Source organism: Truncatella angustata (genome assembly GCF_020726525.1).
Source record: "Truncatella angustata strain MPI-SDFR-AT-0073 chromosome Unknown BKA67scaffold_10, whole genome shotgun sequence".
Classification (NCBI taxonomy): Eukaryota; Fungi; Ascomycota; class Sordariomycetes; order Amphisphaeriales; family Sporocadaceae; genus Truncatella; species Truncatella angustata.
The window spans coordinates 1,979,092-1,992,459 of NW_025763390.1; the positions used below are offsets into that span (position 1 = coordinate 1,979,092).

Consider the following 13,368-nt stretch of genomic DNA (forward strand, 5'->3'; position numbering starts at 1 on the left):
TATCCCGAAGGATAGCACCGCTGGGGGTGCAAGTCATCATGAGATAGAAAGAGAGGGGTGTGGACCGCGACCTCTGCATGGCATCGCCAAGCAATGGGAAGTCGAAATCATTTACGAGGCAATGGTGGAACCCTGTCGGGTTGCAATAGTATGTGTATTGATATGGACCATACGGTAGTCTATTGCTGGATGGTAAAAAACAATCGAGTTGCCGAACAGGAATATGCCGGAAACTTTACTGACACAGTAATAAAACCTATTGAGACAGTTAGCCGGAGAGGTTCACGGACTTGAATCAATGACAAAGATGTGTGTGGTGTGCTCGTTCAGCAGTCCTTTTAATTCATCGAGCCGAGGCTCTAAAATAAGAGGTACCAGAAAAAAGTATATGTATTGAGTTTCATCATAAGAGACAATGGGGGAAGAAGGGAGGAGAGGAACACAATTGCTTACCAAGGTCAATTCACAAGTAGCGTGACAGTGAGATCTGGTAGATCATCAGTGGTGCAAACAAACCCTCGCAGCGATTTAACTCAAACCCAAGAGCTGGCCATCGGAATATTTGGCCGAGAGAAAATTGCGGTTGAAGAATGAGTGAGAAGATTGGCTGCCAGAAAATTTCCCAGCTCAGAGAAGTCTTGGACTGCAGGTGGAGCTAAGCGGCAGAATTTCGGTATCTTATCTAAGCTTTCTTTTTCTGGCCAATCACAGCAGCTACCACTACCCTCCACTCACCAAATCTTGGCAGGCGCACAATTTTCCCACTGAATTTCAGAGCGGGCAACGACTTCCAATCTATCGCGACTCGACCTCTCTTTTCTCGTGACAACGACAATCTCTCCAGCCGGACAACCTTCGCGACAACCTCGACAACTCCACCAACCCACCAAACCGTCACCATGGGTCGTCTTCACAGCTCCGGAAAGGGCATCAGCTCTTCAGCTACCCCCTACAGCCGTACTCCCCCGTCTTGGTTGAAGACCACTCCCGACCAGGTCGTTGACCAGATCGTACGTCTCTACATGAATACGAACCGTTGAGACTCTTGGGGAAATGCTGACACTGTTACCTCCAGTGCAAGTTGGCCAAGCGTGGAGCCACCCCCTCGCAGATCGGTGTCATCCTCCGTGACTCCCACGGAATTGCCCAGGTCCGATTCGTCACCGGCAACAAGATTCTGCGAATCCTCAAGTCCAGCGGTACGCCACGAACCTCCTCCTCCCGACCCGTCCGATGAACGATGCTTTGGAACATGTGATATTTGTGTCTTGTGAACATGATGTGCCTCGTTCTATTTGGAGACGAGAGCAAATACGATATATCATTACGCCTCTGCTCGGTTACGGCTGACAGAGTGACTTGAATGTTTATGCTGACAACATTCTTTTAGGTCTGGCTCCTGAGATGCCCGAGGATCTCTACATGTTGATCGTCAGTACCACCATTGTCCCCGTCTCAAAAGAACGTTACTGATACATATCCGTCGTACAGAAGAAGGCTGTTGCCGTTAGAAAGCACTTGGAGCGTAACCGCAAGGACAAGGACTCCAAGTTCCGTCTGATTCTCATTGAGTCCCGTATCCACCGTCTTGCCCGTTACTACAAGACCGTCGGTGTCCTTCCCCCTACCTGGAAGTACGAGTCCGCCACTGCCAGCACCATCGTTGCATAAGCGGTCCCTTGATACAAGGGTTGGTCTTGGTTCTGCATGAAGTGCTTGGTCATGGAGTTTTACGGAAAGGAAACCATTTGCTTTTAAGGCAAAAAGTCATGAACGGTTTTCACGAATAGATAGCCGTAAATTTTCACGTAGAGATGTCAAATGACAATCTCATGAACTGTACGATTGCAGAAACCAACACATCCGAATCTCATTGCAGTGGTATCATAAGTGACAAAACAGCCCTCCAGACTTGAACTGCGTGTTCAATCGTCAAACTATGCTTTTCCAATCCGCAGCCTAAACGCCGTCTCAATGCAAGAATCTAAGTACATTATGTCGAACCCTCAATGTCCTTGGAGCGCTGTAATAGGAACTCGCCCAACACACGCAAGGGATCCCTGGGTCTGTCGTGCGTCAATTAGCATAGACCAACCAACCGAAAGAATCATGAGAGAATGCCGAGGAGGGGGGGTTTCGCGGAACAAGAAACTTGGGACTTACTGCTCCTTGGCAACCAACTTCATACCCTCCAGCACTGCGCCCGTCACCTTGCTGTTCAGATACTGCCGCGCCGGCGCCCCGTGAGGCGGCGCCTCCGAGGGCATCGTGAACCCAGGGTCCGGGTGTGCGCTGGCGGCGCGCGACGAACTCTCCTGCATCCCGTTTGTTGCGCGGGCGGGCGTGCCTCCGGCGCGACCTCCGGGTGCTGGCGATGCGGCGTGTTGTTGAGGGGCCGGGGACTGTCATCTCATTGTCATTAACAGATGCTTCTTCTCCTTCTTCTTTTTATTTTCCCTTTCAAGGCGTTTGATATGATAGGGATACATATGCGTAATAGTTTATGTAAGAAGTGTGTACGTACGGCGGCGGCAATAGGTTCGGCATCGGTCATTGCGACATCCTTGGAGGCCGGGGCAATGCTTTCGGGTGCCACGATGTCTGTCGTCGCAGTCGTCGAGGTCGCAGTCGCAGTCGCATTCGCGTTTGTGCTGGTGTCCACTGGAGGAGGCGGTGGTGCCGCGATGGGTTGCTGGCTCAGCGGGCTCGGCGTCGGCTGGATGGTGGGCTGGTGCGCGCCAAAGGGGACGGGGACAGGGATTGGAGTCGTGGAGACCCGGCGACTCTCTTCGGCCATTTCTGCGGTTCTCGAATATGAGAATTGAACTTGTTGTGGTGTACAGTAGTGTTCTTGCTCGCAATCCTCCCCCAACGAGCTGGTCCTTTGGCCTGTGACCGGTGGTGGTAGTGGAAGCGGCAGCTGCCGAACGCCTGCCAGATGAGCTTTGGGGAGAAGTGGGAGGCTTTTTTTAATTGGGCTAGGTGATGTCTAGCACATGACTAGGCGTGCATCACGCGTTATGATTACTGCTTCATTAGGCAAAAACGCGCCTCAGCTAACATAGATTCTCCCTTTTGTTCACAATTTCACTGCATCAGACAAAATGCATCCTTCGGTGCAGTCGACTGCCTTGACCACAACCACAATATAATGGACAAGTTTGTTCAGAGAATTAACCCTTCAACGTCTCATCATCAGAACGGCTCACCTGGCAAAGGAAAGGAGCCGGCTCTGCAAGTAGAGCCACCTGCGAAGCGGGTCAAGAAGGAGATCCCGGACAGTGATGGGGATTCCGAGACGTCGCTCTCAGACAGGAACCCACTGAGGCCAACGCTGAATGCTGCTCGTTCGAAAAGGGTATACACGGCAGATACGGCATCGCCTGTTAATGACGATGCCCTCTTTCAGTCTGAGGCCGATTCTGTAGCTGGGCGGCCAACCGCAATTGAGAGCTCACTACCTGACATTAAAGCCGACAAGGAAGCGATAGAGGAGTATGAGACTTTCAGAGCGTCGCAAGGAGAAAAGTCCGAGACTGCAACCTCGAGATTCGTCAACCGGGAATGGGTGAAAGGTAAAAGCTCATTGTACGTAGATGCCTTCAATCTTGCCTTGAGTACGGTTTTGGAAGACGAGTCTCATCTGTTTGATGAGAAAGAGCGTGCGTTGTTCGATAACTGGGAGAAATCGAGCTATGAGGCACAATACTTGTACGTCCACAACAGAATTCAAACATAGCCCTGAAATTCTGATGGTGGAACTAGGTATGTTCGACTCTTTCTGCGGAAGCAAGCAGTCTGGCATCGAATAGCCAAGCTTGGCTATCACGGTGATGTCTCGGATCTTGAAAGGGCCGTAGAGGAACTGCAACAACCGAGAAAATTCCCAGCTGTGCTATCAGGATCCCAACCTGATTCTGAAGAAGATGCCTCTGATTTCGCCCAAGAAGAACACACCTTGGGAGGATCTTTCAAGTTTGCAGATAATTCCGATGCATGTATTAGCACAGTCGATGAGGCCATCACGCTTCTAAGTCTTGATGAACTGAAAGGGCTTGCCAAGGACGCGAAAGTTCAAGGCAAAAACAAAGCAGATCTGGTGAGATCTGTCTGCAAAATGAGTAACCGCCAATCCGGTTTGATGTCTGTGGGTCTGCGAAGATCCAGCACTCACAACTCAACTGTCTCAGATGACAACGGAACGCCGGAAGCAGATTCACCTGGACTTCAACCTGCCGATGAATCCAACAGAAATCAACATTTTCTGGAAAAGATTATGAGTATCGCGGGACCATGCATTAGGCTCTCTTTGCCGGTCCTCAAATTGTTCGAGAGAGTCCATCTGGTATTTTACAGGTCTACAGAGTGGACAGAGAAGTCTCTGACAGCCATCATTCTTTCTAAGATCTCACGACGCAATTTCCCCGAGTACATTGTCTGCAGGTCCGCAAACATATTCACATCGCGGAACCATTTACTTGAGTTTGAAACCGCAACGAGAACCGAGTTCTCCGTCGACAGCATTCTTGAATTCAGTGGTCCTCCACGGGATGAAGGGTATCAAAAGGTACTGGATATTTTCGAGCGCACGTATGACCGCTGGAAACAGCTGCTCCAAGAAGAGCAAATCAAAGAAGAAAGAGTGTACGAGACCGGCGAAGGCACGTATTTACGACGCTTTTCGCCAGTCCATCCATACACTCGTATCATACATAAGGCTACTAGCGTCCTTGGGAGATTCAAAGAACACAGGAGGGAGCACTCGGTTTTGACGGAACTTCTCGATCAGAGGTTGTTTCACCATGCGCGCCGCGGCGCTTGGTATCAACGAAAGGCGCTTTTGGAAGAACATTACATGTATGCACTAGAGCCAGATCCTACTTACAAGGATCCCGAAGTGCAGAAGAAAAACTGGAAACGAATAGCAGTGACAACATGCGAAACAGCCCTGGAAGACCCCGATTGCCATCTGAAGTACCACTATGATCTGCAAAAGCGAATCCTGAAACTTGAGAAACAGCTCAGGGTGCCTTTTCGCTTGCAGCATGATTTTGGACATGTCAAACTCAAGAAGCCAGAGGAGCACTTCATTGAAGGTGTTCAACTCAAAAAGGATGAAATCACAGGCAAGAAAGGGCGTGGTCCCAGCACGAAAACTATCTGGGTCGACGAAGCCGAAGGTGACGGCGAATGCAGTGTAGAAGCCATGTGCCTCAGTTCCTACCGGTGTCAAGGATGGAAAGGCTACCATGCCGAAGGCGGCATTATCAGGACGTTGTTTGCCTACCTCTTCTACGATATCCTTTTCCTTTATATCCCCAACGTCTTCCAGACGGCTTACCAGACGTGTCCGCTCGACCTGTTCACGGACGCCTTCTACCCAACGAGGGCATCCGAGATCAATCACCGCCTCGTCGAAATTGCCAACGGCGAGGCAGCACGCCTTGTGCAAGAAGTCGATGGCCGAGAACGAGAGAGACGCACTTGTGTCGTTGGCCTCAACTGGGACTATGAACTACCTGATCTTCTCGAGTTAGTCGACTGCTTCGATGGCGCGGCCCTGGCGACGGTATGTAAAGTCATGGCACAGGAGTATGGACAAAGGGGTGGGGGTCTACCAGATCTAATTCTGTGGAGGAAGGAGCCGAAGGAGGTCATGTTCTCAGAAGTCAAAAGCGCCAACGATCGCTTGAGCGATACTCAGAGGCTGTGGATTCATGTCCTGACGGGAGCAGGGGTAAGAGTGGCGCTGTGCAACGCGGTGGCTAAGGAGGTCAGACGGGTTTGAAGGCGAAGCTGGATCGTGGAGGGTATTGTAATTCCGTTGTGGCATCGTGCAACGTCGTGTCTTGCACCCTCGGGGCTCGTCTATGTTTAGATTATCATCTCCGTTATTAAAACGTGGGTGGTGTTCATCATATAATATACCCTGCGAATATGGCATGGGCAAAACTATTAATGCAAGACCCCACATGTACGGAGTGACGAGAATCAATTTAGATAACAATAAAAATAAAATACGCCTGCTTTGCAGAAGCCAATCGACGCGGCCATCAAGACCTCCTTGATCATAGATAAAAGGCCTGTTCCATAGAATTAACTCAGCCTGCTTATATCCTTCGAAACAGCGTACTGTGTATGACACCCATGCTTCTTGAATCTTACTGCTTTTGGCAGAGGAGACTGTTTCAATCTCCAAGCCAAGACCGTGATTCATTCTTGATGCGGACAGGGTTGGCACGTTTTTCTTCGGCATGGTCCGTAATCAGGGTTGCTATGTACCCATTCGTTGCCTGATGCGGTAAAAGGGTTTTCCTCTGGCTGAGAACCGAATATGTCTGTGCCTACTACATAAAGCTGCCCTTTGCGAACAAATGAAAAGGTAGGTCCATTTCAATTGAGACGCTGGAGAGGAGCTATGATATGCTATTTGTCGTGTCTCTGCGAAATGCAGCCTACTGCAATGTGTGTCACACGCGCCCGTAGAAGTCCGGGAAGAATGCTTGATTGTTTGTTGTGCTTAGATGCAATCAAAGGGCAAGCGGGCAAGAAAAGGACGCGCTATGTCGGACACGCATGACAGCAACGGCGCTTCTTATATCATAAGCCACTGGCTCGTCAACTAGTTAGAAAGAAGTCCCTGTGTCTTTGAAGTTGTTTTGAGAGACTCAGACACCCCCCCCAGCTAGCATTTCGTTCATTCATTGGATGGCCCCGTCTTTGACGAGGCCCTTCCGTGGTTCGCTTTGGAGTGGAAGTGGACTGGACGGGCGGTGAGGTCTCTATATCACCGCCCTCTTATGTATGGGTCTTAGTATGTGTCGACTATGCCGTAGTCGCCCATAGATTCATTCGCAAGCAGCACCAAATAGGTCACTTTACCTCCCTCGCCCTTGCTACGCATCTTGCACTCTCCCCTCCCCCCATGAACCTACACTACGTAGATTGTTGGCTTAGAAATTTCCCAATCGACGTCTAGTCGCATAGATTTCGCTTCCATGAACATGCTTGTAACACCCTCTGCGAACGCAAGGCTCCTCTCCTTCTTTGTTTCGTTCTACAGGCTTTTTTCTTTCTTTCGAAACACTGTCCCGACATCCTGGAACCTGCATGGTGCAGCGGAGGGGGGACGAGACAGGGGGGTGACCATGCCTACACACCACTACTTTTCTACGTATAAGCGCTCAGAACAGCCAATCACCAAGGAGCAGATCTGACCCCATAACCCCGCGCTGTAAAACGATTGGCCCGAGGCAGGGACGGGTTAAGCGCCCACGACTGCACGCACTCTTCTCTGGTAGGGCACCTCTTCTTGGGGGGGTTTTTTTTATGACCTAGCTTATCAAATGTGAATATGTTTTATGTTGTTTTTCGGTGAGCCCGTAAGACATGAGAGGAGGAGCCTTAGTCAAAGGCGGGAGAGGCCGTGTGCACACACACACACACACACGCACGTAAGCCCAGTAAAAGTTGGGAGGGTGCCATCGTCAGATAGAGATTGGATGGGGAGGGGGAAGGGGGAAATTTTAATTTTTCTTGAGATAGAGAGAGACACCAATATTTTTTCTGCAGCAGATGTATCGGGTCGCGTGGCAGCCTGGTTCAGGGAGTGGTGGTGGTGGTGGTCTATCCCCAAAGGCCCCCAACGAACAACCGACGCGCTTTCTAGTTGATGACAGGCGTTCTGGTGACACTTCCCGCGTTACGCGTTACGAGACTTGCAACCAGTGGTAGTCCCATCACATCGAGGTCCCACTCGTTTTTATTTCGGAGTGATCTTCTGCAAGGTATGTTGGTCAGCGGGTGGTTGGGTTATCTGGGGCCACCGAAACAACGGCCACCTGAGTAGTTAGTCATGTACGAATGGTCGCGTTTGTAGGCCGCGGCGGGTATGCAAAACATTGCGGCGATATCACTTGGTCAAAACAAACAAACATCACGATACGTGCGACACGCCGTCTACAGTGAAAAGGCCCAATCAGGATATCTCGTATTGAATGCCTTGGCTTGATGCCTCAATAAGTACCTAGATACAACAGTTGGATCCGTCTTAGTTGATAGTTAAAAGTCCTCCCAAATAGTGACGCATACCCAGTCACATGAACCATTCGAACTCCTTCCCTTGGTATCGTGCAAGCCGTGTCAGATGAGGACGCCGCCAGCAACGCCGTTGAAACTCCATAAGATAAAAGTCCTCGTAAAGTCGTTCCGTAGCTCTTTTAGTCGGGATAGGTGTTTACGCCTTGCCAAACGATGATGATTATCGTTGGGTTGAAGGCGTCGATAGATAGTTTGTGGTAATAGTAATAATAGTGGGAACAGGTGGCGCTCGAAGGATTAATATGAACAAAATAAATCGCTGAAGGATTGTTGATGGTTAGGTGGAGACTTTGGTTGATTTCGGAGACGTGAGGTTGTCAAGAAAGTTGTGTTTTAAGATCATGCTGATTTTGATCTGGTCGTTGGTGGCGGTATTGATTCCCCTGCTGCTGCCGCCGCTGCCTTCATAACCTGTGATTTTGAGCATTCCGTTCGCCTCCTCTTCCCCTTGGGTGCTGGGTTCATCCTTGGCGTGTAGGTGACTGTCCTCGTCACCACCTCTCTGATATGCTGCACACTTCTATTCGTTGACTTGGTGGCCCTGCAGTCCTGCGAATACCGGGCTTTTAGGGCCGCTTCCCAGTCGAAAGGTGAGCGGACTGATCTTGCGCTGAATGGCGACCGGGCTGTCGCGCTCATGGGCGACTCCAATGTTGACATGGCAGGCGAAGGTGGGATGTGCAAGCTCGGGAAAGAGGTAGCACCAGTCGGCGGTGCTGACATGGGGTGAGTTGGGTAGGGGCTTGCTGGTACGGGGGTGGCAGATTTGTGGTTCCCACACTTGCAAGAGCAGTCTGTCTGCGCGCTGCTAGCCGTTGAGGGCATGGATTCCTGTGCCGCGTCCTCGTCCTCTTCGCTTGAGCTGCAAGATCGCTTCTCGGGAATGACTGGCGAAGCCACCGACATTGCGTTGAGAAAGTCCATGTATGCAATCGGCGGACTGATGGGAGTCTTGGTAAATTCCTCCTTAAAGGTAGGGGGTACAGCTGACAAGGGCGTCCTCGCCGACAGAGCAGAAAGCTCCGAGGGGAATGTTGCCGTGACAGGAGTTGTCAACTGCGGGAGCTTGGGCTTGCTGGTGGGCTTCATGTCGTCGGTATTGACGGTTGAGTGTCTTAGTGCGGTATTGTGTGATGTGATATATCGACACAAGCTTAAGTCAAGCGAATGACTCAAGAGGTGGAGGTGGGTAGGAGGGCTGCCGACCAAGCTGCACTGACAAGTCGCCGTTGAAGAGGGAAGATCCGGCAGTTGTGGTAGGGAGCAGGTGGAAGTTGGAAGAGGGAAGCAATGGCTATAATATGTATGTATGTGATCCCGTCACGGCTAAGAGCCAAGCGCAGTGGTGTCTTGGAGGTAGATTGGCCAAGGCGGGTCCTGTTTTGTTTCACGCGCGCGAGGGGGGCTCGGAAACCTTGCCAGCAGACGCTGAGACGAGGGCGCCAAACGGCAAAGCTTTGAGCTAAACCTTCGCTAGAAACGCTAGAATCAATGTGACTGATCCAAGCGGATGGGTGTGCGTCCAGGGGGTGGAAGGCTTAGCAGTACTGGCGTGCTGAACGGAAGTGATCCTGTCAGTGAGACTGGCTTGTGTAGCTGGCCGGCGCGTGCTATAGTCCGGGGGCCAACCGAGAAATATCCCGTAGTGCGTGAGATGAACCTTGCCGGCTGACAAGAAAGACGAGTGTTGTCCTTCAAAGGATCCACGAGTGTCCTTGACCGGTGGGCAGATTCAACTGGTAGTAGACAGATGGGATTGGCCACGAAAGCGGCTGGCTTGCAAGTGGTGTTCAACAGTTCGCTGTTCCCGGTGCCGGGTAGCGATCAATGGTTTGGCGTGTGCTGAGAGTTGCTCTAGCCCAAGTACAACGTAAATGGGCGAGTTGCCTCCCAATGGAATCGAATATGTACACCTCGGCAGTCAAGTCGAGTATTGTCTACTTAAAAAATGCGTAGTGCTTGCGACGAACTACTAGATTGAATGGTGGGAAATGGTAAGCTGGATCTTGTTTGTGATTCGTTTATAAGCCCCTGCTGTAGGCCCTTGGTTGGCACAACGCTCCAGGGTTCAATGCTTCGCTGTAAGCGCCTATCGAGTATTCGGGACTAAGTGACCGATGTACCTAGCCGAATCCGCAGCAGTGCGATCGCTGATTCGTCTGGGCTCCTGCAAACCTGGTCCTCGAAGCGCTTCCGCTATTATTAGTACACTTTCATTGGTTCACTTTGATTCGACGTCGCGAAAACGACCACCACATCAACTTACATATTGATTTCGACCAAAGGCGCTATGTATGCCGGGAAGACACAACAACGCTCACACCTCGTGACGTGAGCCGGGCGATGTGATCAAAGTCCTATGCAGGGAAGAGGCGAATGACTGAGGGGCTAGTTGAGCTGAGGACTTTGCCCAAGTAACGGTCGTGAGTTGTTTTTCGTATACTCCACTCGACAATTCAGATGATCATGCTTCAAAGAAGGTTTGGAAGCTTTGGTCATATAGTGACTGAAAAGAAATGCCGTGGAGGATCCGTGAGAAATGTTGATGTCTTTCTTGGTAAAGGTCAAATATCATCACAACATAGTAGATCGGGATGTTGGTGCCATTTTATGCTCAGCATGGCGCTTATGTTCGCTTTATTCCTCGTCCAGCAGAGGCAAATTTCAGAGGCTACTTCCATGGTTCCTATGGTTTTTTCTTTCTTTCTTTCTTTTTCCCCCTCAGCCCTCAAAGTATTTGCTTCAGTCAGCGCGCGGCTCAAGAAGACTGCTTCACTTGTCATTGGATTCTGACAACTAGAGGCTGTCCTTCTCGGGGTCTAAACGGGGCCGTTTTGGGAGAAGAATGTGGAAGACCGCTAGCGGGGAGCGCGCGCATCCTGATGCAGGACATTACCTCGATGGTAGTCGTCGTTGTCGTTGGTCGGGATGTCTTCAGCGCTGAATACCTGGAGGCTGGCAAGGCCAACTACCAAACAAGAGCTATTGTCAATGCATCGCAAAACACAGCAAATCCAGCGCGCGGCTCTTGGTCGCAGGCGCCGACCGGATTTCTGACCTTGTTAGAGCCTCCAAAGGAGAGGACAACAACACCAGCAATCAATTCGCTCATGACTGCTCATCTATGCGGCTCTTGATTGCAGCGCTCCATATTACGATGTTCAACCCATGCTAATGGTAAAGTGTTGGTGGAGCCATCGCGCCTCTACCCAGTGGTAAGCGCCAACAACCCTTTCAGGATTCGTTAGACTTCGTCAAGGAAATCCTTCCGTATTGTACCCGCGATCATTTCTAATGATTGTCGAAATGACTCTCGGCTATGATTGCTTGCCATACCGCCGGCCACTTTAGAATGCATGGATGGCTCCCTGGAGTCAAGCTATATTACATGATGGAGGGCATCCCAAGACTAGCGGCACCCAAGGGAGGAATTTATGGTGGTGCTGGCTCCATCATTCATGCTTACTAGCATCGAGTTTGTCAATCATGTGCTTGTCCAAGTTGGCATATGCTCACGCACCTTCCTGGTCGTTCTTAGGCCATGTATCATATCCTTGTAATATCGCGGCAAGGGAACGTTCACGGAAGCTTCGTAGGAGCGATCAACATGTGGCGCCAGGATCTAGACGCGGCTCATATCCAAACTATCGGTCTCTAGACTTGAGCCGGAGTCTGGCCAGTGACTACTATGCATATTCCTATAGATCTCACCTGAATGCTGGCCCGGGAATCCGTCATATGGGCATGCTAGCTAGGGCGCTCGATCAGAGGCACTGGGCTGAAGAGTACTTTTGTTCAGCCCTCAGCTGGCAAGCTGGTCTGCGAGGCTATACCTCATTGCTGAGTGATTCGTCTAAGTCTTGAGTTTGTTCCGGCAGGAAACTCCTACGTTCCAGGAATGGGCAGCCATCCGAGCCCAGACATGGCGGTACTAGTTTCTTAGGATTGTCACCCTTGCTGTTCCATCGTGATGCACCTCTTGTTGCACTCTCAAGCGCGCGTAAGTCGGTTAAATGCGACCAGGTCGCCATAATTCGTTGGGAAGATCGCGGCAAACTACTTTCAGATGCATATCCGTGTCCTGGCAGGACCCCTTACGAGTACGCCTGTTGGCAGGAGTAGATGACCCTTCCTCCAAATTAAGATGATGAGCTTCCAGTAAGCCTGGTATGGTGCCAGTAGACACACCCCTCTCTCAAGCAAGGTGAAATTTTTAACAGGCTTGTCTGTCAAAATGCCTCTGGCACAATATTTAAAACACGAGACGTGCTCAAATGTCGTGCATCTTTACACTCAAGCAGGCCCAAGCCAAGGCATCGTTTGACGCGAAATACATCTCTGCAGCCCCTGAAGATGATGATACTGTCAACCGTCAGGAGGCGATGTTTACACACCATTCCATAGCACAACAGGGACAATACTTCGCGGATGTACAAGACTGTCTATAGTGTGCTTTTGCGCGCAGTGTCATTTTTCACTTGTAAAATTCAATGGCGTATCCAGATAGCCGCAGGCTTCGGTTCCAGAGTGATCGCCAAGGTGTCACTAGTAGCCACGGGGATTCAGGGAAATATCTCCGCCGAATGACTCTCACATCATAAAACGCATTGGTTGTAACAAATATCTGCGTTACTTGACCGGTTTTGACTGCATTGAAATACAAGGCTTTGTCAAATAGGGTCAGGATCTCAAGGGGTTCTCGGGGAGTCTGCGACGCCCACATCAAGCCGAACTGCAAATTCCTACCATTTTCACGCTCCTTCGAAGCATAAGAAACCTGCTATACAATTTTGCTACTCCTTTGAAATTTCTTTCATCAAATTTCAAGCATGTAGTTGCGTTTCAAAGTCTTCCTTTGTCTCCTATCCTATCAACCCTCTTGTTGTCATAGAAGCGTGGAGGCACTCTACTATTACTTCCTTTGATAATATTGTCCTTGGCTACAATTGAGCCTAATCAAACATGACTACAACATTTCATCGACGGTAATGTGGTATAATTCTCAAATCGATTGAACCGAAAGCAACCGCGCTCATCCGAAACTTTTGGTCACACATACGACAAACAGTGACTTCCAGACAGTGATCGAGTGGAAGATAGAACAGCTCGGTTTAACTTCCCATTACACGACACTTTGCTCTGAAGTACTTCGCATACCTCGAGTTGCTGACATGATAAGCCGAAGTCCAACACGTAATCATATGTCGTGAACAGGAGCGTCTTCAACCAAAAGGCACACGTCATGCCCGAAAGATCAAAGATTATCTC

General features: G+C 50.2%; 5 protein-coding genes across 5 annotated transcripts; 3 read left to right on the forward strand and 2 right to left on the reverse strand.

The window, feature by feature from the left end:
- The first annotated feature begins 748 nt into the window (after positions 1–748).
- On the forward strand, positions 749–1,853 carry BKA67DRAFT_584078 (ribosomal S13/S15 N-terminal domain-containing protein). Its single transcript, XM_046104120.1, has 4 exons — positions 749–1,010; positions 1,076–1,199; positions 1,391–1,431; positions 1,492–1,853. Exons 1-4 carry the CDS (start codon positions 900–902, stop codon positions 1,669–1,671), a joined length of 456 nt encoding a protein of 151 aa, XP_045952885.1. The 5' UTR covers positions 749–899; the 3' UTR covers positions 1,672–1,853.
- On the reverse strand, positions 1,854–2,927 carry BKA67DRAFT_584082 (uncharacterized protein). Its single transcript, XM_046104121.1, has 3 exons — positions 2,525–2,927; positions 2,164–2,402; positions 1,854–2,066 (listed from the first exon to the last, which is right to left on the reverse strand). Exons 1-3 carry the CDS (start codon positions 2,795–2,797, stop codon positions 1,994–1,996), a joined length of 585 nt encoding a protein of 194 aa, XP_045952886.1. The 5' UTR covers positions 2,798–2,927; the 3' UTR covers positions 1,854–1,993.
- Positions 2,928–3,053: 126 nt separating this feature from the next.
- BKA67DRAFT_584085 (VRR-NUC domain-containing protein) lies at positions 3,054–6,023 on the forward strand. Its single transcript, XM_046104122.1, has 2 exons — positions 3,054–3,711; positions 3,766–6,023. The coding sequence occupies exons 1-2, from the start codon at positions 3,152–3,154 to the stop codon at positions 5,786–5,788; spliced, it is 2,583 nt and encodes an 860-aa protein (XP_045952887.1). The 5' UTR covers positions 3,054–3,151; the 3' UTR covers positions 5,789–6,023.
- Positions 6,024–7,987: 1,964 nt separating this feature from the next.
- On the reverse strand, positions 7,988–8,980 carry BKA67DRAFT_584088 (uncharacterized protein). The gene has a single exon (XM_046104123.1). It carries the CDS (start codon positions 8,923–8,925, stop codon positions 8,440–8,442), a length of 486 nt encoding a protein of 161 aa, XP_045952888.1. The 5' UTR covers positions 8,926–8,980; the 3' UTR covers positions 7,988–8,439.
- BKA67DRAFT_584089 (uncharacterized protein) lies at positions 8,970–9,619 on the forward strand. The gene has a single exon (XM_046104124.1). The coding sequence runs from the start codon at positions 8,984–8,986 to the stop codon at positions 9,269–9,271; it is 288 nt and encodes a 95-aa protein (XP_045952889.1). The 5' UTR covers positions 8,970–8,983; the 3' UTR covers positions 9,272–9,619.
- The last annotated feature ends 3,749 nt before the right edge of the window (positions 9,620–13,368 follow it).

Excerpts from the sequence above, each read along its gene's own strand:
- BKA67DRAFT_584078 (XM_046104120.1), top strand. The coding sequence starts at position 900 with ATGGGTCGTCTTCACAGCTCCGGAAAGGGCATCAGCTCTTCAGCTACC. Across the intron at positions 1,200-1,390 it reads GCGAATCCTCAAGTCCAGCG|GTCTGGCTCCTGAGATGCCC; the intron begins GTACGCCACGAA and ends ACATTCTTTTAG. Across the intron at positions 1,432-1,491 it reads AGGATCTCTACATGTTGATC|AAGAAGGCTGTTGCCGTTAG; the intron begins GTCAGTACCACC and ends TCCGTCGTACAG.
- BKA67DRAFT_584082 (XM_046104121.1), bottom strand. The coding sequence starts at position 2,797 with ATGGCCGAAGAGAGTCGCCGGGTCTCCACGACTCCAATCCCTGTCCCC. Across the intron at positions 2,403-2,524 it reads CCGAACCTATTGCCGCCGCC|TCCCCGGCCCCTCAACAACA; the intron begins GTACGTACACAC and ends ATGAGATGACAG. Across the intron at positions 2,067-2,163 it reads AAGTTGGTTGCCAAGGAGCA|ACCCAGGGATCCCTTGCGTG; the intron begins GTAAGTCCCAAG and ends GACGCACGACAG.
- BKA67DRAFT_584085 (XM_046104122.1), top strand. The coding sequence starts at position 3,152 with ATGGACAAGTTTGTTCAGAGAATTAACCCTTCAACGTCTCATCATCAG. Across the intron at positions 3,712-3,765 it reads AGCTATGAGGCACAATACTT|GTATGTTCGACTCTTTCTGC; the intron begins GTACGTCCACAA and ends TGGTGGAACTAG.
- BKA67DRAFT_584088 (XM_046104123.1), bottom strand. The coding sequence starts at position 8,925 with ATGCCCTCAACGGCTAGCAGCGCGCAGACAGACTGCTCTTGCAAGTGT.
- BKA67DRAFT_584089 (XM_046104124.1), top strand. The coding sequence starts at position 8,984 with ATGACTGGCGAAGCCACCGACATTGCGTTGAGAAAGTCCATGTATGCA.